This window comes from Blennius ocellaris, assembly GCF_963422515.1.
Source record: "Blennius ocellaris genome assembly, chromosome: 6".
Lineage (NCBI taxonomy): Eukaryota > Metazoa > Chordata > Actinopteri > Blenniiformes > Blenniidae > Blennius > Blennius ocellaris.
In genome coordinates, this window is record NC_137655.1 from 10,835,007 (window position 1) to 10,859,983 (window position 24,977).

The window sequence follows — 24,977 nt, forward strand, 5'->3', positions numbered from 1 at the left end:
GTACTGAAACCACAAGTAAAGCCACATGAAAGGCTGCAGTCTGTGGATGGGACACAATTTATGCCGCCAATGAAGCATTAAAGCTCGCTGTATTCTGTTGGAGAGTACAAGTGACCAACTATGATGGAACAAGGTTGCTTCACTGTCTTTTCCTAAAGCAACCAAGACTTCAGCAGAAACAACATGTGAATGATTGCACACAACTTCTGTGACACAAAATGTATTTTGATTCACACAATAAAAAAATAGAGCTAAATGCACAATTTAGTTTGAAGGCTGCATGCGTGATCATTGCAGAACTTTTGTCAATAGTAGGCAAGGTCACAAATAAAATATTGGACAAAGAAAAACTACTTATAACAAACTCATATTAAAACGATATTGAATTTATGAGAATACTTTTTTTTTCCCGAACAAAATGCAATATGAATGTGTTCAATAGATGTTAAACATAAGCATAAAACAAGCTTATTGTAACTTAATATATGATTCTTTATTTATACTGGTAAATAGCTCTATAAATAAAATATTGCAAATTGCAAACTTTCATTTACAATCAAAACCTGTGAAGCTGTCCACCTTCATCCCACTGATTTAAGCTCTTTCTGAAGAGTTTTGAGAAAGCTTCTCACATTTGTTCCTGTTAGTGTTTCAGCACTATTTTACCCTTTTAATGTATGTATATTACTGTATAATGTACTCTAGCTCGGACTGGTTGTAACTCAATGTTTGTAAATAAGACTACATGTCTCAAGGAAAGCAGCTGTAGAAATAAAGCTTAAAGAATTAATACTGTGTGGCAGGAAGGCCATCTGTAGCTTTTTCAATAACGTCACTTCCTCTTCCAATGCATTTCTGCTTGATAATACAGCATTGCCTGTGGAGTCAAATAACTGTGAACAACCAAGTCTTTTATTAGCTAAATTATTTCAGAAGAATTACATCAATTATGCCAATGTGTGATCTCAGAGTTCATTGCATGACTTTCACACAAAATAAGTGAGAGTTAACAGCTCTGCTTCACTTTAACACAATTATTTCATGTGTTTTGTTTGGTCTGCTGGTGAAGTAACTTTAATCACTGTTAAAATCGGATCTATACGTGTCGTTCACCAGCGATAAATATTGAGTAGAAAGATGGATGTGGTGAATAGAGGTTGGGGTTGATATTCTCCATCCACGCCAGTAAATTGCACCTTGCCTGTAACACATGTGTAGAATTAGGTGTTAAGAACATGCATTGAGATATTGAATGGAACCAAGATGTATAAGGAGCCTTGCAGTGCATACTAATTTCACTTCATGAAATATTGAGGGCAGCTATGTTGAATTGTGTTCATATTTATAGTGAGACATTAATTATTGTATAAGCACTTCTGTATATAGGCCAACCCAAGTCAGAACCCTTTACCTGTGTGATTCATTTTTTATCACTGAGTCTGCTTTGTAGTTGACACTCCTGCTGCATTCAACTGTTTACCCATCATTATATTCTGCATTCCCAGCAACATGAAGGAAAGGAACCACAAGAGTCTCACGATCTGATGTGTTTTGAGCAGCTGAAATACTGAGGATGATACCGAGATGGTTAGATTTATGTGGCAGGCAGCTCAAAAACACTCCCACCAATGGTGTTTCACTTTACCATGAACTCTTCCTCTTCCCATATTTAAACATCTATTAGGGAAATATAAATATAGCATCAAGTGCCTAGAGAGCTGTACACTGAAACGTTTAAAGAAAAAATACCACTGGGCATATTATTCCGATAGTTTTGAAATGACTTGTTGTGCAAAATCCCTTCAGTAAACTCAAGGCATAATGCCGAGGGCGATAAGCAGAAATCATTGAGGAGATGCTGTAGCGACTGTGACACAGTTCATGTGAGAAACATTTGTCCATGTAGAGTTTTGGATTTATGATGTAAGCACATGATTTCAACCGATAACTATCAATTTTGTTAGTTAGGATAATTTTCCACTTGTGGATGTGTGAAAAATGAGAACTCATGTTCTGCTTTAACAGTCACCTCATGCGAGTCTCACAATTAATTGGAGCTAAATTCTGTGATGCTCACAGCAAATATGCAACTACTTTGTCATTAAAAAAAAAAGATGCACCTATGAAATGACGGGGATGGATTTAATGCTCACCAGGACACTTAACACAATTTATTTTGTTAATTAGCAGGCAGACGCTATGATTAACCTTTGTATCTGAATGTAATATTGTAGACCATCTGGGTGGCTGGAGGCTTTAAAGAGGCTGCAAAATGTAGCCTCACTATCTGGAAGTGCTTCAGCTAGACTTTAACAATATGCATGGCTTGAAATGCAGGAAGACACCTCCTCGCTTTTTGGACTGAGCCTGCAGGGAGAGAATAACATACGCCTGAGCACAGCTCTGTGTTAATTACACCTTGTTGGCCTTTAGTGGCTCCATCAGTATCTAGCTTTGTAAGTCTTTTGTTCTATTGTAGAGAAAAGGAGAGTTTATCACCTCAGAGCAGCCAAAAAAAAACAAAACAAGAAACTTGACATTTGTACCAATATTTGGGATTTAGTCACTCTATCAGCTTCATCAGCTCTTGTTTAGTATTTATAGAGGGATGGAGTGCAAAACACACGAGGACTGACTGAATTCTCTAGAGATGCTGAAGGTATCAGTAGGACAAATAACCTCATTAAACTCTGTAGAAACCACCACATCAAAACAAATACAAATTCTTTAACAAAACACATATGAGTGGAGTGGGGGTGGGTTAAGAGAAAAGTAGTATGCTGCCCCAATCAGTTTGGCAAACAATGGTACATTTTGTACAAAGTGTATCTTGCCATTCAAGTAAGGGGGAAAAATATATAAACATTGTAACTGAAAGTGAGATATTGTTACTGAAAGTGAGTCAATGATTAGGGATAGGCCTTTCTTAAAAATAAATGAAGCAGCATTTATTTGCAATTCACACCAAAGAAAATGTTACATGCCACTTGGGAAAGTAACTCATTAGTTGAGCTGTAATTATATCAGTTGCAGGGTAATCTATATTTTGACCAACAAAAGCAACAAGAAACAACAAAACAGCTGTGATAAACCACAAACAAACAGACAGCAACTCTGTATCGCCACAACTATTGATGTTCATGTATGGCAAAAGTAGAAACAAGCTCACTCACTACCATAAAGTAATAATATGATAGTGATGTGTTACTTTATAAAACATAATTCAGCAATCTGTTGAATGCTGACTAGAGTTAGCACCATATTCTTTGTGATTGAACTTGTGGTCTGGTCATTGGCACCCTTTGGGCAAAGCTGAGAGAGCAGATACTTAAAACAACACATAGGAGAGGCCTACTTCATAGGAGAAGGCCCAGTCTGGGTTACAAAAAGCTGTCAAATGCAATTATGGATCTGCACAGTGGGTGAAAAGTGTTGCACATAATGGCTGATCCCCCCCCCCCCGACATACTTCATGACAGTGCTTGTCGAACTAGATGCCACGGTGCCCTTGTGTGCTTTGAGTACCGGCCAAGGGTGCTAGGAGATTTATCGCGTCATTGCTCGTTTATTGCTCTTTTCACCGCATTAAAAAAATGCCGGGATTGACACTAACTGTTTTACATCTTTTATATGTCAAGACAGATGACAAGAGCAATAAATATCAAACTCCTTGTATAAAAGATGTTTTTAATCTGCAGTTACGCTAAGACGAATGACATAGTGACTCAATGTTGCTGGTTGCCATGGTAACATGTTTTCTGAGTTGTGAGCTTCTCAAGAGTCACAAAATCAGTGATAATCTGGGTTGACAAGGAGAAGTAAAATAACTGGTCTTTGGATCAGATCTGGAACACATCCAGCCACCTCTGACTGTAGTCTGACTAGCCTGAGAGGGCGAACAAACATTTTGGAGACTTAATTGATGCAGTGCAGGAACACTTGCTTGTGATCATGTGACATACATTTTGTCAAGAGAAAGTTCATATTGAAAGAAGCAAGAAGCAGAAAATAAAATGATAAGATCAATTAATAAACTGTAATAATGTAGAAATATGTGTATGCCAACCAACCACCAATGGGCCCTGAGATGTATGCCTTTTATTTTATATCGATAATCTTCAATAAAAGAGAGGATTTCTTCACTTCTCTCTCAAGTACGGTGTGTTTTAGCAGCTTGGGCGCTCCAGATCTCACCCAGAGGAGGGAGGGTTTAGTGGCAGTTTTATTAATTACTGATGATAATGGAAGTAACTAACATAAAATTAAACCAATCAGCGTCGTTTGATGTCCGAGACTTGGGGTGCCGTTTAAATCGCCGCTAGCTCAGTGATTGGCTTAAATTCAGTCCTGGTTTGTTCTCACGTGTTTCTACGAGATGTTGAGATGAAGACAACAAGTGGCGAGTCTCTGATTATTAATTTGAGTTACTGCTCTTTTAATTTACCTGTTTCAAAGGCTGAAAAACTGCAGGTCAGGTTCACATTTGTCCAGTATAGTTATTTTTGAATGCACACAAACACAAATGTGTTGAGAAATGTGTGCAGGTTTGTTTATGTTTATAAATGTTTAGATAAGCTCCTATTTATTCATGACTGAATGAATAAAATTAATGTGTAAAAAGAAAAAAAAAGTGTTTTTTGAGGTACAATTCCAAAATGCTTTAAAATGTGGACTGATGTGTTGTGTCAAAATAATTCTAGCATTTTCCATGAATTCAGAATAACTGTCAATTAAAGTAAACCAGCTCCACGAAAGCTTCTGCCTGTATTTGTTTACATTCTGAAACAGGCAAGATTGCTGTAATGTGGTTTATAAATGCACTGTGTTTAAATTAAGTTAACATTGGCTGAAATTGAGTAATAATGAAGAGCTCCACCTAAAAAATGTATCAGCGGTCGCCACTGGAGAGTACACAGAACACATGTTTGTTTTGACAGACAAGGAAGTTGTATTTCTACTCTGGGTGACCTCAACTATAAAACTACTGGGAGAATATGGACTGGGAGTCATGTCAGGCTGGAGGCCATTGTTGTAATTGCATGTGAAGAAGAACTATTTACTACGTGGAGAAGCAGCTTTTCAGAAAGATTTTACTTTCTCCCATTTCCACAGAGACGGATCATTTTCCAATCGCTCCAATTTGGGAGCTGTTTTCGAAAAGTTGCTTTTCTGTGGCTTTGGGCATCATTTTCATGTAAAGAGAATGGAAGTTTTCAATTCTCACATGAAAACGTTGTGTAACCAGATCCTTCGTCTGTGTGGTTGACTGTCTCTGTGTGTTTGCCCTGTAATGGACTAGCGACCTGTCCGGGGTTTACACTGCCCTCGGCCATAGTCAGCTGGGATCGGCTCCAGTGCACTGCTATTGATAAAGCAGTATTGAAGACTGATGGGTGGACATTGCTTTGAATTTCTGTGAGAGACATGAAATAAGAGCAACAACTGCCCATAAGTTTTGCTCTTGTTACACCACTCAGACAACAGCAATGGGATTGTTGTAATTGAAATACCTCACTTTTAGTACCCGCAACACATTCAATACATAGTCTCTTACTTCATTCAGAAGATTTAACCGAGAATTAAGGAATACATAGTCAAGTGAGTTGACATTTTTGTATATTTTAACCCTGGATATGGTTGATTATTAGAGAACACTTGATAACATTTTCTTCGAGAAGCAGTAACATATAAAATCTATGTTTGTATAAAAAGAAATAAGTTAACCACTATGCGTCTGTGTCACACAAACAGGGGTTTAAGAAATAACTTTAAAGAAGATGTAGAGAAGCATATGTTGCCCATACAAAGACACGAAGATTAGGTACAAAATTGTTTCTTTCTTAATATCCAACCTTTGCTGTGCTATCAAAAATATTATATAATAAACTGGACCACAAATCTAACTCTGCTCGCAACTTTTAACTGAACACATTTTAAATTAAAACAAAACTTGATAGGTGGAATATTTGACTAGTTCATCTCCTTAGCTTCAATATGTGTTTATTTCTCATTTTGTACAGCTTGAGTACATTCAGGCCTTTCACTTGTATGAATAATAGGATTGTATCATTTTTTAACATGATACAAAAGTTTAGATATGTATGAATTATGTTGTATCTATTCATGCATTTCTAAGTTAGTTCTTAAGTTAGGTTCTCTACAGGGAGGTAGCAAAAACAAGTTCTGAAACCAATTCAGTAGACAAAAGATGTTCACTAGTTTTTAAAGTTACTCTACCAGAAAAAAATCTTTAAAATATACTTCCCAAGAATATTTATCACTTCTGCACAAAGAATGAACCAATAAACAAACACAAGACTGCTCATTTCCACAAATTTCCAATGCGCCGTTGCCTAAATCGATCACATTAGTGTTTAGAAACAAGCCTGAATTTGTAGCCATCAAACTGTGTTCATATTTCACTGACTGACATCATCTTCGGAAACCTGCACATATAGATTTTGGGGAAATCGGAGATGGAGTTGCAGCAGCTCATGCAAAAATATCAGCATTTGATCAATTCAGTCTGAAAGAAAGGCTCAAAGACTTTCTCAAAGACAGAGTATTCAAGCCACAAGAATTGTCTTAAATGTTGTGAAACTTATCGTTTTCCCAGTTGCAAATCGAGATCTTGTGAGATTGAATGTACAAACGGGAACTTGTGACATTCTTGAAGTACATGCTTGTATGAGTGTAATGACGAATTCCTTTCAGAAAGGTATTGACAACATATTAAAGATGTACATCAACATCTAAAACAGGGTCCTAAATATTTCCTTTTTTCCCTTGTGGATTCTGTTAGACCAACTTTAAGATGATGTGAGTTCATAGACCAAACTCCACCAACTGAAGAGGTACTTGTTCTTTCATTGACCTGAATACAAGACAAACATCAAAGATGCATAGTTGGACTCACAGTGTCGTAGTCTCTTCAGATACTGTTACAATTTGAAAGCGTAGATGAGAAGCTGACCAGTCATTTACCAAAATAATACTACCAATTAACTCCCTGACTTACATAATCTGAGGTGCATTAGTGATACATTTATGATATTCATGTATCAACATGTGTCAAATGATGGCTCTGAGTGTATGGAGTGTCATTACCTGCTCCAGAAAAGTTTCAGAAGAGCTCTAACCCTAACCCTTAAGTGCAGTTTCTAAATCAAACAGTTGAAGCTGTCACAAAGCTGAAGTGCTAAAACTTAATTATGTTCAACAGCAGTACTGCAAAGTGTGCAGAAAGAAAATCCAAATGTGATGAAAGTAGAGCCAATTAAGCAAAGAAACATGTCAAAAGATTTAGTGCCAGTGTACAATTATTAGAATCAATGTGAAGCTGCATCTTATCAAGCGAAGCTAATCCGAGAGAAATCATAAAAACCACAAGAACCATATCAATGTTTCAGAAGAACAGCAATATATAAAAACAAAGAGCTGGCAAAGCAGCCTGAATTTTCTGCAGCTGGAACACTTTACCATATTGCCAAAGAAGGAACCAAAAGAATGCGTGCAGATAGCAGTGCCATTACAGCTCAGCTTGGCAGTCCGACCACAAGATATGACACCACCAAGCAGCAGATCTGTGGAGAAACTGTGAGAAATCCTCTACAAATTAATGTCTATAACAAACTGCATCTGAGTCTTTCCTCTGAACTGGCACCACAGCCGGTAGCAGCATCAGCAGCCTCGCGGCTCAGCAACATGTGCCAAGTCCACAAACACACAGCTGAACGGAGCCAAGACATCAAGCCATGACATGCAATGACCAAGAAAGCATCAAACACCCTGTTTGTGTAGTGAAGCAGAGAGCTCGGGAAATCAGGGTAGAGACTGGTGATACATATGGTGAATAAAACAATTCATGAGCTTTGTGGGAATATCAGACCCCGAACAAGAAGCACAAGGCTCCACCTTGATGCATATGAATGGCTTTAGTGTCAGATGGGTGATTTCTCGGGATGCTTACAGCAGCAGTAGAGGAATAAAAAAATAAAAAAAAGTAATGCAAGATTATTCCCACTATGAATTCTTCCTTAAGTCACATCATCATAGTGTTGGTATGCCAGCTCACTGATTAAAGACAGTTCAAGGATAACAGGAAAAATTGTAAAAACTATCTTCAATGGATTTGCAGTGAGTGTACGTTGTCTGTATATAGTAATATGCTGCATTCTAGATATGTTCAATCAAGTTTATTTAGGCATATTACCACAGACACACAATTTAATTGTATTCAACAATGGCGTGATGCTGCATTGTATTTCTGGATTACTATGAATATTCAGAAGTGTTAGGAACTCTTTCATAGTGTCCAAAAAAACTGCACACAACAAAACAAAACAACAAAACATTTACAGCGATATAAACGGATCAACCATGACATTTTACTCATTATGCTGTATGTTGTGTGTCTCACAGATACTCCCTAACAACAATAAACAACCAGCAACATTGCACAATTTTTTGTGACACGTTTCTTTCCAAAGATCAACTCCTGCAGCAGTTTGAGTCACATGATTTTAGTTTGGACCACACAGGTTGGTCTTTACTTGCCATGTGCATATAAATGTTAATTTGCTACCCTTATTATCCAACCCACCAACAGGTACCACCAACAGGTACCACAATGCATACACCTTGTATTACGCTCAATCCATTTTAGGGCTGCTGGGCAATGGTGCCAGTCACAGTTGTGTAAAGACAGGGTAACCAGGCTAGACAAGGCAAACATAGTGAGGAAAAGTCACACACACTCACATTCTGCAGGTAATTTGGGGTGTCCATTAAAACCTTCAATGCATGTCATTGTACTCTAAGAGGAACCTGGTGTACCTCAAAAAACAAAACAAAAACAAAAACATGCATGCACAGGAAGAACATGCAAATTTTGCACAGAAAGGCCTGTACTTGAACTCATGACCTTTACGCTCTGAGGCCAGAATGTTTCACTGCGCGGCCCTTATAATGTGGCCCATCGACGGTCATTAGAAACTGAACCTTGGAAAATCATCTGTAATGTTTTGTTGGCTGAGGGACCAAGGAACAAAAGACAAGCTGAAACAAATATATCTGATCAAAACTATTTCTGTCTATGAGTTTGGCTTGTACAAAAGGTCTTACTAGAGTTATTTAATGATTACTCCAGTAATACTGCACAGCAATTAAATGAACGACATAAGAGTGTTTTTTTCCATTTACATAGAATATGTGTAGTTCGATCAGCAGACATAATTAGTATCAACTCCATTGCTGGAATTCAGGTGATCATCCTTTGATACAGCTTCTTTACCATTTTATCCAACATACGGTTGCTGATGCTTTGAAAAAAACTTTAAGAAATTTACAGTCACCGAGATACAGTACACAATGCACAGGGAGGACATGCAATCTTCACACTTCACAAAGACTTGCAAAAAATGTTCTGACAGTGAGAGAAATTATACTCTGCACAGCTACCAAAACACAAGCTGCAGCTAAAAGCAATATGATACAATAATCAACATGACACCAGCACAACAACCAAAGTTCAATGTTGACATAGAAAACAAAAGTTTGTTTGCTTCCGGAAAGAGAAGGCAATCTGGAGGAGCCGTGGCAACAGAAGCAATGACTGTACAATACCATGCCTGCCCCATTGTGACCTAATTTTCCTTGCTTTTGACACAAGCAGCATTAATGTATTTGTATGGACGTCACCTCAAGTTTATGAAATCCACATACATTTTGTCAGGTCATGAACGACTGCTAAAATCTCACAGTCTCTAGAATTCTTCAACGAGTAATTATACAACCGTATTTTATGAGAATTAGAATTGGAGCAATCTGTGAATATTATGTCAATAATATTCATGTAGCCATCAATACCCTAATCATTATCGCCAAGTAAAATGTTAATAACATACTGAATATTCTATTCCTGTACCTGAAAGTTAATTAAATCCTTCAGAAAATGAGCCTTGAAATCTTTATTCCTGGTGGAATTGTCAAAGTCGAAGAGCAAAATGTGTTCAAAACCACAAACATAAGAGAACAATAGTGAATCCCAGACAGACGAAAGCAACAAGCAACAAATAAAAGAGCACATGGTATACACAAACAAAAACACACATTTCTTTGCACATGGGACTCATTGCTTGTAGGTGAAAGGAGATTAATTATCCACTAAAAGTAATTATTTGTTGAACAAAATGTGGCAAAATGGCTATGTTGCTAATTAAAATGGTCTTTACTCTCAGATCTAGGTAATTTCTCGGTATGTGGCATTTGCAACAGAGAGGCGCTTGAAGGAATTAAAAATGTGAGTGATATTAATTACTGATCCTTGTTTCATAACCCTGGTGACCTGCAGTCAAAAGAAACTAACCAAAAAGAATGGGTCATGATTTAGTCCATACAAAGAAAAGTGGGAAAATACTGAAGTGAACCTCTTGCCATCACAACAGGGGGTGAAAATATGAAAAAAGAAAAAAAGAAGAAATTAGCTAATTGGTGAAATGTTCCACACATCCCAATTATAGCAAAATAAACTGAGCAATTTGTGGAAATGACTACTCTGCCAATGCAGCAGAAGCTTAAAAGATTACAGTGTTCCTGCAACTGACTATTGTGATCATGAAATTATTTTAATTGCTTATCTCTTGTGTTTGGCTCAAAAACTTTCTGATGTTTATGAAAGGGGCTCTGAGAGGTCAAAAAAAGTGCATTTATGCAATACTACAACACAGAGACAATATTCAAAAGCTTAACATAATAAATGACAGCAAATTTAAAACATACAAAGAATAAAAATGCTAATGAAGGAGCCCATCCCATAGGATAACCTTGCAAAGGGTGAAACTTTTGCAGCCGACATATAACTTAAACCCTTCAATGAAATCATATAATGTTCCTCATTTTCTTAGCAGAGATCCCACTGTTATAATGCAATAGTGATCAAAACCTTGACCGAGAGTGAAAGCGATAGTTACCTGATTGTTAGCAAAGTAGGATAACTTATTGTGATGTTGATGTGAATACCAACTTCAGTCTGAAAGGAAACACGGCTGTAGACAAAACATTGCTTTTTTGGACATTTTGCTGCAATATATTGAAAACCCAAACTGTCTCATGCTAAAACAAAGAATAGTTGTATTCATAGCTCATGTTGCTATAATTTCATCTTATTACAAAATAGATTAAATATCTCTGTGCTAAAGATATATATGAACCATTACACACTCTGCATGTGGTGAGATAATACGAGAGGTGAACAGGAGGGAAGCGTCTCCAGGACCAGAGTGGATGGAGTGGACGCTTCCGGGCATTAATAGAATTAATAAAATACCCATCTGACTGGCACATGAGTTGACAAACAGTCAGGAAAAGTCTGTTGTACTATATGGAAAGTGCATATAAGACTTGATATTCCAGCATTGGCGGCAAACACTTGTGGGAGTTATGATGAAATTCAAATGTCTCCTGTAATTATAGATCCAATTTGCGCGTTTCTCAGGGAGCTCAGCTTTGACATCTGTGAGCTCTCTGTGTCAGTCTCTTGTGGGCATCTTGTCTTGAGACACGGGCTACACATATCGGGTACTGCTCAGTCACTGAGCAGAGACACGAACTTCTGCTTTCTTTTCTTTTTTTTTTTACCTTGTTCGTGGTTAGCGGATGTTTTTCCGCTCACATTAAAAATGTGTGCTTTCCGGCAACATTTTGGAGATTATGTGAACAGAAACAATTTTTTAAAAGACAAGCAACCATGAAATTATGGACATTTTTTCCCCTCCCAAAAAAATATATATCTTGATATTTCACTGAGGAAATTAAACATCCTGCCCGCCATGCATCATAAATACTTCAAAGGTTCAGGTGGTTCATTAATAACACTGTATATAGGATCCATACCTTCATATGCACCAAAGACAAAAAAAAATAAAAAAAATTGCAGCACCCCACAAAGTAATGTGATGTATTAAACCATGCACATGCACACCATCAGACATATTGTCCCTAATGAACACTATTACAGTCACCTTGAACATGGGCATGTTTTGGAATACTTTATAGTCTCCTCAGTGAATTTACACATTTAAAAATGAATGCTTACAGGCACCTGCCCAGCTAATGCAATCATAAACCCAACAAAGGAAAACCATCTGAACATTGTAACTCAATAGTAAACCCAGCATGCCTTTGTTTCTCCTATTATTGTAATAAAAGCAGGTAGTGATGCAGTGAAGGGCAGCCTTGTCAAGCTCGCGGTGTTGTTTTCAATTCCCTCTGTGGTCCAACTGATCATTCATTTACTGAAGCCATCATGACACAGAAATATGCTGTTGTTCTTTTTCTATTCATACAGTTGAATATTTGATCTCTATCGAGAGAGTATCTCTGAGCTGACAGTAGTGTAGTTGTGTGTCTCTCAGTGAGAAAATCCCCAGTTTGAGTCTGGTTGAGGGCGTCTCTGTACATCTGTATGTTATCTCTGAGTAATCCCATTTTCTCCTTCAGTTGGAAAATGGTTCCTCAGGGTAAATTGTTCAGGTTTGACCCAGTCAAACCTGAAATTGACGTCCACAATCTTGTCTTTACCAATTTGTTTCTTTTTGTCAGCTTCAACATCAATTTTGTTTGTCCTACTCCTTGCATTAGTTTAGTGTCCAAAGCATATCTTTGCATTTCCTTTGTCAGCACATCTGCATGTTTCAGACAAGTTGCAGACAATAGATGCAGAGTGACCATGTAATTCAAAAAACAACCTTCCGGTAAGGACATATATTATTGACAATGATTGACAATATTGTTCCAGGTATGCAGCATTTGTTTTTGTTTTGTTTTTTATGAGAAAGTTCCACATCCAGATAAAAAAAATACAGCTCAGTTTGAGAATATGCAAGTGTGGAATGAGTTTATAGTCATTATGCTCAGTGCCTGTGAGCGTTGGCAGCCCTGTTGTAGATCTCCACGGAGACAATGAGCTATTCAAGTTCACCATTGTAAAGGATTTGATCTAAGCGCTACAGACATCAGTCCACACTTACATATGAATTTACAGTAAATACATAACCTTTCAGCTCTGAGATGCTGCTCTGTATAATAATGTACTACATGCTACAGGCAGTTGCCATGTATAATAATATACTACATGAGTTTCTTTTGATCTAAAGTGGGGCAGACAAGTGAAATGATATGGTTATAGCTTATTAATTTAACAATCTCAAACATTTTAAAATGTTTTCAGTGCAACAATGTATACTGAAAATGTTCAGATATGCAAATATTCACTATACGAAAATAGTTTATTGTCAAAACAGCTATCTGATATGTTACTTGCCATACTACCTCTCTTCTGACTATCATTAAAAAAAACTCTCACTTCTCAGACTGAATGTATATTTCCATGAACCCAGCTGTCACAGTAAGGGTTTTAAAGTAATACTTTTGCAAGCAAAACGTAATAAGCTTTTAATGCTGTTATAGAATTGACGAGATAAGTCAATGTGTCTTGGTATTGTGTGATATCTGTTAATCATATGAGAGCAGTGAGAACCCCTGTGAATCACTCCAATTAAAAAAAGCTATCAGAAAACATTTTGCTGGCCAGTTTTGCACTTCGATACCCCTAATTTAAAGCGTTGTACTTCGATGCCCGAAAATTACAACAACCTCCAGTTTCTTTAAGATGAAAATATTATTACAGCCACCAGTCAACCATTTCAACATAAATAGAGAACGATATACTCAGATGACAGCACAACAATGTATATGTGATCAGCTTCACAAACATAGTGAAAGTGAAAGGAACAGTACTTAAAGTCTTGCCATTTCCTCACTTGTACACAAAAGTCTGAGTGGGTGTTCTCAGCAAGAGTGATGTTTGAATAATTCATCTTGATTAACTTGTTCATGGTCACATTTTCCCAGTGTGGAAAAAAAAGCCATCATATGGACTACCTCATTAACAGCGGGGGTTTTTTTTTTTTTGCTCATTATTTTTATGGTGACACACACATACTTTTTCTCTGTCTCTCTCTCTATCTATCGTGCTCACTCAACCGAGTGACGAGAGAATGATTTGCAGTGCACTGTAAATTTAATCTCTGTCAAGCCGATCACTTCTGGCTGTGGCTCAAGGGGAAACATCTGCTGGTGGGAGCGTGGGTATACTTTGGCTAGAGAGTGGCTCATCGTCGGTGATGAGGCAGCAACTGTTTGTTCACAAGAAGGCTGCCCATTAGCAGTGTGAATATTCAGTATCACGCTGCACACAAGCATAGACTAAATTAAGAACCGGCGGTAGAATATAAGTGCAAGGGCTGTGAGACAAGGGTATTTACTCAAAGAAAAAGCAGCATTTGACACAATGTGAAGAGTTTCTTAATCCCATAAAACAGAAAGAAAAGGTAAGCAGGCACAGCTATGCCCACTGACACAGCATAACGATTACAGCATCTTTTCACCCATAGCTCAAACAGATGTACTTCACTCTAAACGGCTAATTTAATAATTCAAGAATGAATCCCCACTCAGGGTAAATCCATCAGGACACGGGGCAACAAAGAGCTCCAATTTCAATGGTGAGGGTTATTACAGGACATTACAACAGGGGCCATATAGACCTTGTTAGTGGGCACTTAACCATCTGTACACAAACTGCCACAAGCCCATATTAGAATATTTTTCACACAGCCATGCCTCATCTCCATACTGACCTCTACAAACTAGAGTGTCCTTTCAAGCCCATTCAAGCATACAGACAGTATTCATAAAACACTTCCCCTCTTTAAACCGTGACCCCATGAGAGATGTGCTGTCACAAAATATTCAGAGCCACAGAGAAAAAAAAAAAACCTGACTGTGGAATATCAAAAGCTCCCATCTGTCCACTTCTTCCCTCACTAGCACCTTTCTTTTTGTTACTTAGTATTGCCCAGGTTCTATGTCAAGGAAAGGGCATGTCTTGCAAGGCCAATAATCTGGTCTCACTGAAGACACCAGAAAATGAACAGGTCACCCAGGTGTCCAACTGTCTGATGGGTAATCGACCTTGTCATTGAAATGTGAGCAGAATGCAACGACTTTGCCGTGACAACAATTGGCTGCAACACAATGAAGGAGGAAGAAAAATACAGTCCAAGAACGCACAAGTGGCGCACTGGATACAAGTTAAATGTCAGATAAGAAAATGCATGTGCGCTGGCAAACTGAGCATGAAGCTACAGTATTTTAAATACAGGATGGTTTGTTTATGACTTATAAAGTGTGGTTATTTACATAAACTCTCTGTTTTGGATTGTATTTTTCTTCAGAAATCAATTCTTGTAGGACGTTACAACAAAACAATGTAGATAGAATTATGACATCACTGCTTGTTTAGTTTTTTTTTTCCTTTGTCCTTTTTGCTTAACATTAATATAGACAGGAAAGCTGCAGCCTGCTTGAAAGACCGATGGAATGTTCTTAATACGGAGAGTGACTTTTGACAAAATCAGCTACTTTCCAACCTAGTTTTGCTTCAGTATTGTGCTGGAGGCATTTTCTGTGAAAGACCCTTACCTGATTCTTTAAATCCAGTTTGGGACATGGGCGTCCTCCATTGAAAGCTTTCTCCCTGAGCCACTTTGATCTGATCTTTAACCCGCTGCCACAGGACGCACTGCAGGCCGACCAAGCTGACCAGCCACTGAGCTTACAGTCTAGGGGGCAAGGGATGTGGCAAACCTCCACAATGTAGCCTGAAAATGGACATTGGCAGACAGAAGGTGCAAGAAGTCTGATCAGACTCAGTCAGCAGTCACAGCTGAGGATCACATTAATAATGTTGGACAGACATGCCACTGGCCTGTGTTCAGCAGACCTTGGACTTACCCACTGTGACACTAATGGCTAATTATCTGAATAATGAGTGCTTCATTCCAGCACTGAGCCAGAGGTGTTCATAAGGTTTATATTTATACTTGTTTTGATTGTTTTCTCAACCGGTTCCTTAGCACGATATACATGGATATTAGTCACACTAAAAGAAAATATGATCATTATGACAGAAAGAGAACTAAAATGTTCACCTCTTGGAATGCACAACATGCAACTGAACTTGTGACTCAAGCTGTATTATTAAGCAAGTAAGACTGCATATTTGTTGTTGTGACTACTCGCATATGAAACATAATGAAATGTAAATAATGTGAACAGTGTTTGATCAATCTAAAAAACTAAAAAAAATGTTCATGTTGTCCAATTCCAATCCTGGTGTTTTAAAAGTTTATGGTCAATGTGTACAATTTAGAAGGGTTTATTCTTTCCTTTAATTATTTAGTGTATTTTGGAAATGGAATCAAATAAATCATTTGGATTGTAGTCAGCATTGGCAATATGAGGGCAGCATTGCAAGCAGCAGCAGTGAAAGTATCAGCTGGAGCTCCGGGGCGAGGACAGTGATACATTCTCCGATGATGTGATCAACAAGTCCAGCATTCATGTGAGGTGTTAGGTGAATAAAGTTATTGCTATCTCATGCGTGAATGAACACTTCAATTCACAGAAATTGTGCTGCAAATATTTGACAGAAAAGCATGTAAAAATAAATAAATAACTATGAATGACTTTATTTTTGCACTCTGTTGCTGCTGCTTCAAGAGTAGCAAACCACCATCAGTGTGGCTGTAGCAGCTTCACATAAAGACGGTATGATGGTGAATAAATTATTCTGAACCTAACTGGTTGTTGTAGGGCTGTAAAGATAAGGAAGTAATATAGGTAGACTATGTGCAAGCTGTGTCTTACCTGAGTCTGTACACAGCTTGGGGTCAACCAGGTGTCCCTGCTGGTTGATGCAGGCAACAGCTTTATAGCGAAGACCTTGGCCGCATTCCTTCACCTCTCGGCGACTCATCCAGCCCTGCAGAGACCCCAGAGCTGAAGACTCGGGAAGAATACAAGCCGACCAGTTCCCATATGGTTGTGACAAAAACTCATCACAAGGACAAGTCTGTGTCTCTTCCAGTGGATACAACTCTTCATTCAGGCACTGCTCCTTCTTCTTGCTGCGACCTGGGAAGAAGATGGGAAAAACAATGGCAAGTCACTGCACTGGGTGGGCGATAAACGGTGTGCAAATAAGGCTTGAAGCCAAGTCTTTTTTTCCCCCTATACTGGATAAGAGGCTGAGCTGCTGCATGCATAAATAAGTTTATTGTTTAACTTAAACATCAGCTGAGAGAGAGCCAAAGAAACACTGCTCATCAAACAAGAATGGCAAAGAAGAAACTAATTATATGTATATATATATATATATATATATATATATATATATATATATATATATATATATATATATATATATATATAACACACGTATCTGTTCATTTATTTATAATAATGCAATTACAGTTTTATAACTCCAGCAGTCGGTTAAGCCATGTTATTAGCAAATGAATAGTGCAATTGATGTGGCTTGGAGTGGTCGAGGTTCAACATTGAGTTCTTCCACTAAGTTAGAACCAGCTTCTCGAGGGAAACTGCTGACCTGTTTTGGGGGATGTAGCTCAGAAGGTCACTGTTGCCATTTCTAGTTGGAATCTTTGCCCCCACTTTCACTGCTGACTCCACAAGGCAGTGAATTGCTTTTAGAAACTGGTGTATTGTTTCATTATTCTCATCCACAGTTAAGCCCAAACCCCACATGTCTGCAGTGTTACAGTACACACTCTAAAGATGGACAGAGGTATGGGTATGTATCAGGATCAGTAAAACATCTCCTATCAAACAAAAACTGTTTAGAACATGGCGTGAAGCATTAGTTATGTGGATATGCATTGGAAAATAGGTGAATTGACAGTAAGAAAAGAAAAAAAAACCTCAATCATTTAGCACTAAAGTATTTCTGCTGAAGACAGGACTTTAAGTATTAATGTGTTCCCCACTTTTCCCATTTGTACAATTCCACCACAGAAAGCAGCAGTCACTGATGTTTTACTCCTCACTCTATGGCTACATATCAGGAATAGGTGCTCCAGTGGATGTGAATCAATGTATACAGTGGTTCAACTACAATTTCCCTGTAGTTTGCGCTTATTTATTTTTGAGAAAACACAGCAAATAAACAGTCAAGGAGTTTGAAGTGTTTGGCAATCAGTGGAAATAAAACATGTTTTCCTTTATTCTGTGTGTGGTGCCAAAATATCCACAGGGAATGATTGTTTCTTGTTTGGAAGCACATTAGATTTTATTTCTTCTATTTATTCTGAGGTCCATTAGAGGAGTAGTGCCCATATAGTGAAGGTTGAATAATTGTTTTTCAACAACATCCAGAGTTGCTTGACCATTCCACTTTTATATGACACATTGCAGAACCTGCAATACCACAACGCCTATTGTTGGATTGAGCCTAAACATACTCAATGTAAACACACTCTAGTTTGATTCCCACAGTACAAACGTATGCATTTGAGTTGTGTGACTCTAAATTGGTCATAAGTGTGAATATGTGTGTACACGAGGGGTTATGCGTCGAGCGTTTGATGAGATCTGCTCCAGCATTTGAATGAAGCAGGTACAAAAGATGAATTAAGAATTTCTCTATCTAAACCCTGCACATCTTTTGGGATCATGTGAACTTGATTCAGGCTTACGACATACAGACAAGCACATTTTTTAACCAACACACAATGCTGTTTGTTATCAATCCTCACAAGTGTGAGATTCAAGGAACAGACAATAGTGGAAAAATGGACTGACAATGGGAAGCCACAGATACTCATACACTGTTATATCATTAGTCAGCAATGATCTGTTGAGCTGTTATTTTGAGCTTAAGAGCTGTAATTTTCATTTTGCTATGCCTTCTCTCCATCAATATGCCTCTTCTTGTTTTATATCACTAAATACATTCCTATTTTTGCCTAATGGCATGCTCTAATAAATGCAGAACATGTTTTTTTTTTTTTTTTATCCTTTTCATATTCTCCCTTTTTAAATCATAAAGCACTTTGTGCTTTGTGGATTGCCATATAATCGACCACGAAAATGTTTGATGGAGAGTTTGCTGCAAAACACACTTCAAGGAATCATCAAAGGATGAGTGTTCATCAATGGATATCCTAAAATGGGCTGAGCGATGAACAGTAAATTAACTGCAGCTATTTCAGTGGCAATCTTTTAATATCCAATCATATATGATGATGAGAATAATAAATAGGCTTGATCGCGGAGGAACAGCAACTGGAAGGCATGTGTCGCTGTCACCTTCAATATCTGGACGAGTAACAGAGACATTCTATCGAACTGTCCAGCTGCTTAGAAACTCTACATTTGATGGATTGCGTGCTTTGCGTCATAAAACATTATATAAAAGAGATGTGTTGTACCGTCTCCACACATAGGAATATCCTGGTGTCAGTGACACACTCTGCATTGTTCAAAAATTAAAGACTCACCACTGTCAACACCTTTTTATGTACTTGTCAAGACTAAGCCCGAAAAAAAAAAAAAGCAGTTGATGGGAGCGAAGCTCCCCATGCAGGATTTGCTTTCAGTTTATTGCATGCGATGGGGAGTGACAATCCAGCACCGAGACTGAAGTTCAGAGGGAAGCTACTTTTTGTCACCGCTTTCCCAAAATATTTTCCCAAAAGGCTGAACACATTTCAACAGTATAACTCATGGTGTCAATGACATCCTTCCTGCAGCTGCAAATTAAAACTAAATGAAGATAATAATAATTTTAACTGGTTTAATTATACTCCTTAGGTTTGTATTTGGTGAAAATAATTGCTAAAGTAAATGAAAAAAGACACAGAAAATAAGGCTCATCTGAAAAGCGAAGTGAGCCAAATCGAATCCGGCCCACATTATTTGTGAAACGACTAAAATGAACTCAGCGGAAGATTTATGAACACTACATTAAGATAAGCTACAAAATGAAAGGTCTGTGTATACATAAAGCCGTGTATACATACAGAAATACATAAAGCACAAAATAAAAACATAAAATACCATAATAAACACAATAACAGATAGAGGAGGTTCGGTCTCCTCTGAGTGTGTGACTTGTTTTAGGGGAGGTCAGGTAATCCTACCTGAGACACTGTGGGGCCAGGATCATTGAGGGCTTTAGAAGCAAATACAATCATTTTAAAATCAATCCTGAAGCATACAGACAGCCAGTGAATTGAAATTAAAGCTGGTGTAATGTGCTTGTGTTCATGTGTGCTGGTTAAAACATGTGCAGCAGGGTTTCATCCCTGCAACAGATGGTTGATTTCTTTTCTTTTTTCTTTTTTTTAAATGATTTAATTTTGGCCAGGTGCCTGAGTTCAAGAAAAGCTTAAGCTCAGACCTTGATTGAAGACCTTGATTGAAGCTCAAGGTCTGAGGGTATCGTAACTTAAGGTTTTTCACAGTTATGTCTCAAAGAACCAAGATCAGATGACTCTAATTTAATCTAGAAAAATCCCACTAAAACACTGTTTTGACTTACATTCACACCCAAAAATTATTTGACTACAACCATATCTACTATTAACCATGAACCATAACCTCAGTCGAACCTTATAACGTGTTTTACCCAAAACAGTGAATATATTAACTTTTATTTGGACAATGGGCCTTTATAATGTGGCAGTGTTAACAGACTTTGGTTCCCACAACTATAACATCCGTGCATAGATGGCTGATAAATACAAAAATAAAAAATAAAAAATTATTGATTTAGTAATTTCTTGTAGATCTTTATGTTTTAACATAAATGTGTAATATATGATGGTACTAGCAATGAGCTTTGTCCTGATCTTAACTTGGTACAATTATTCTTTTTACTGAGCTTTAGCTTCATTTCAAACCCAGTGAGTATTCTCGTCTGTATCACTATGAATTGAAAATAATGTGATTGTAAGCAAATGCACATGCCTCACTTAATCAATGATATCTTTTTAAAATCAAAATGTTTCATTGAGTGCAATCATGACAATACATCTGTAATTCAATGTTATTGCACTTTATCCAATTGGATTTTAATGACCAGTTTTTGTGTTCATAGCAAACTTTATTCCAGGTGAATTGTTTCAGGCTTTTTGATGAAGTTTGCTTCCCGCCTCCTGCTTAATTTTGAGTGTTCATTGATTGGGACAGCTTCCAATCTCCATGACTGACTGAGATGCAGCAGCGCCAGATGATTGGCACCTGCCATCGTGGGTTGTCAGATGGCATCAGTGCTTGAGAAATAACACACATTGCAATGTTTCCCATTACTTCCTTCCCTGAGGCATGAAATAAACATTGCATGAGAACCATTTCAAAGTGCTGACGAGATGCATTGTTGTAGTTGTTTGTTGGATATTTAACAAATATAAATAGTGGAAACACCAATTAGCGAACAATATGTGCATTCAACATGCCCTCTTTTACTTGAGTCACCACAGAAAATCAATTGCAACTTGGACCATAGACTTGATAAGCTTCACAAGGATTCCCTCTTGAGCAAGTGTTTCTTCTCATGTAAGGTGTGTATGCATCAGTTCAAAGTCATATTGGTTTGTGTGTGAACACAGTCGCCCAATGCTCTGTTTCTCAATCATTGATCACTGACAATCATTAAAACGTATTTTTAGAATTGAATCACCAGATATCTCAAATGAAAATCATCTAACTTGCTGTGGAGAAAAGCTTTTCATGGGCCATGGATCTTAACAGCCAATCACAGTAAGATTCTGTAATGTGAGAAAAAAAAATTAGAATGTTCCATATTTAGCCAATAAAAATACTACTTATGTGGCATGAAATGATGGATCAGCCACATGAGCTCTGGAGAAGCTGGAGGACAGGACAATGTGATTCACGCTCTGTGAGGCGGGGTTCATCATCCCACTCTTTTAAAACAGGAATAAATCAAACCCGCTGCTTATATACAGAGCAGATGGTGTTTTATTGCTGCAATGCTTATATAGTATTTCTTCAGAGATGGTTATTTCCTGATTTGATTATACTTGAATGCTGGTCTTTAAAGAACAGAGCTACTCCACACTGTAATGAATTGCAGTCCCTGAAGAATAAGTGAATTACCATGTAATTGTCAAAACTAAAGTAAACATCTTGTGTACTGTACAAATATATATGGTTGAGTGGAATTCCTTGACCCAAGCCAGATGGAGAGAGCACATGCATGCAGATGCACAACGCCCAAAGAAATAGTTGCACTGCTATTTCGTTAATCCTGCTATATTTGTGCACCTCCTATTTGTTTCGGGGATCCTGGGTGTCCTCCGGCTTCCCCTGTGCCCAGTCAGTGAGCGGCCCATCTGCTTTAGAAGTGGGTCTGATTGCAAACATTTCTCACAGAGTGTGAACTCACTGCTGTCGCACGGCAATTCACCAGCAGCCTGTTCAATCTACGCCACTGCTGGTGGTTGATTGAAAAGTGCCAGTGCAACATCACTTCACTTTGACAAGCACATTTACTGGCGATGGCAACAAACAGGCCTACAGGCATCACAAACAGTCAGCATTTTAATCTACACTGTCTAACTTGTAATAACATGATGCAATGCAATTAAACATTGTTGTTCCGAAGTGCTCTTTATATAATGATTGTTGAAGTAATGCTCCATTAATACCCATAACATTGTGGAGACCTCTTTGCATTCAACACTGCCAAGCACCTCTTTAATACATCTACAAACGGAGTGATCACACAACCTTGAGCTTGTGTGATACTCTCAAAATGTGTGATCCCATTTGTGTTAATAGAAATACGGTGTATTATTAAGCACTTTATTTTTGTGAAGACAAAAACATTGTCTGAGTGAGATAAAACATTCAAAGTATTGTCTTCACAATTATTGTGGTTAATTGCTCAGTTTAATAGGAAGAGGGAGCACGGAACCAATGTTCTCAGGTGTTGTTCCGCCCAGAGTCCTTCTCATTGTGGGTTCCCGCCCACCTCCTCAGAAGAACTTTGGGAAGGAAATGAGGGGCTTGTGTCTTCACTCCATTAAACATTTATCTGTGTTTTCCAGGTCAGTACTCTGAAACTTACATAGAATCACAGCTGAAAGCTCTGTATTTTGTATCGCGAGTGAGAGGTGTTTTGGGGGGGTGTTTCAGTGTTAATTACTGAGTTAAGGAGCGGAGTTCAGCCCGCAGTGCAGCAGCAGCAGTGTGTGTGCATGCTGCGTCACTTTACAGCATGGCAGAGATCCCATGCTCCGGGTCTAATGTGTGTAGATTTGTGCTACCTCCTGTATGTACATATGATTGAGATTATTTTGGACATTAAATCAGCATAATCTGTGACTCTATAATCCTGAATGTCACAAATGTGTGAAAGGCTTAAGAAATGCTTGACAAATGTGTAGAAAGTTGAGAATGTATGAATAAGCTATTGCTGTAATATTTTCAACAGTTTACTAGTCATGTTTAAAGAGTTATAGTAAAAGGGATCGATATTATATTTTTATGGGTTTGTATTTAATGAATGTGTTGAAATCCGATTTAGACCTCTAATATGTAGCTTATATATGAATTTGATGCTGGAATTGCACTATATGAAGTCAGTAGATAATGAAATACATTTTAAAATATACATGTTTGACCAGGTTAATGCCTGCGGAGAAATTGAACGATTCACACACACACACACACACACACACACACACACACACACACACACACACACACACACACACACACACACACACACACACACACACACACACACACACACACACACACACACACACACACACACACAGTTGATGATTGTTTTGATAATTACTTTCCCTCATCTGCTTCAACTCGACAGCCCTGAACAAGAAACAAGTGGTATCAGAGATGGTTGAATGGATGAAGTGTATCAGTGAAAAGTGAGACTGTAACAGCTGTTCTCAACGTCAGCAAAGCTAAACAGATTTCACAGCAGTAAGTTGTACAATAAAAGTGTATTTCAAATATTTATGAAACAAATCAGATGTGTTAATTTTTGCTTTGACATTTAGCTGATAATAATGGACAGAAACACTGGTTTGTATAGGTCCCCCCTTCTGTTGCTGATATGGCCCTGTCACATTGAGGCATGGACTTCACTTTACCTTGGAGTCTCAAGACAGCAGTAATAGATCCTTTAAATCCTTGTCATTCACCACTTTTACTTCCTCGCACCGGCTTTGTTGAAGATTCTCGACTCTATTATCTAACCACCACAAGTTGGCCCTTGCCATCATGAGATGTTCCTTTGTTACTTAAAACACTTGGACCCTCTCGGGGGGGATCCAGAGAAAACCTTTAGTTGCAGAGGGAAAACATGAAAACTGCATACTTTGAGCCCCAACTCGAGATTGGTGAATATAAAAGTCCAGTGAGGCCCATATCTTTAATGTGATGTCATTCTTAGCATTTCCAGGTCTATACAAGCGGTTCTGCTGACTCGTGTGTGAAACGAGCCACATATCCTTTTTTAATGCCTCCCTTCTTCAAAGGCAACCCCTCATAATGAAATCCATATATCTCGAAATAGTTGCATAATAAATCCCACAATCTCAACTACTCTAAACCTCAACGTAAGCCCAGTGCAATGTGTTCAGACGGCACAACCTTTGTCTTTTTTTTGTGGAGCAAATTTCAATTAATTTACTTGGCAATAATTCATCATCTATATGGCACTTTTAACAAAATGCAATAAAATGTAAATGTTGCTTTACTATAAAAAATACACTTCACTGTAAAAGGAGAAAAATGGTCAAATAAAACACCCACAAAATAAAGACAGCACAAGAGCAGAGATCAAACTGAGCCATAAAATAAAAATCTAATAAATTCACTTTAAGATTGCAAATTGACCATTAGAAGTGTGGTATTTTGGGACATAGCCATGCGAAAATTATACACGCAAGGCACTTTAGAGCTCATTCTGACAAAGAAGAATGTCAGAGGGCAATCCTGAATGGCTCAGTAACAATACCGGATAGCATAGCTAAACCATTTATCTGCAGTAAAGCTCT

The 24,977-nt window shown here is 37.9% G+C and overlaps 1 protein-coding gene across 1 annotated transcript in view; it reads right to left on the reverse strand.

Moving 5' to 3' along the window:
• The window catches only part of thsd7ba (thrombospondin, type I, domain containing 7Ba), a gene marked incomplete at both ends in the record, with an annotated part of 155,919 nt that overhangs the window by 29,643 nt on the left and 101,299 nt on the right, over window positions 1-24,977 (reverse strand). Inside the window, 2 exons of the mRNA XM_080498156.1 lie at window positions 15,544-15,722; window positions 16,771-17,037. Coding sequence (XP_080354282.1) covers window positions 15,544-15,722; window positions 16,771-17,037 — 446 coding nt within the window. The remainder of the gene's footprint in view (window positions 1-15,543; window positions 15,723-16,770; window positions 17,038-24,977) is intronic.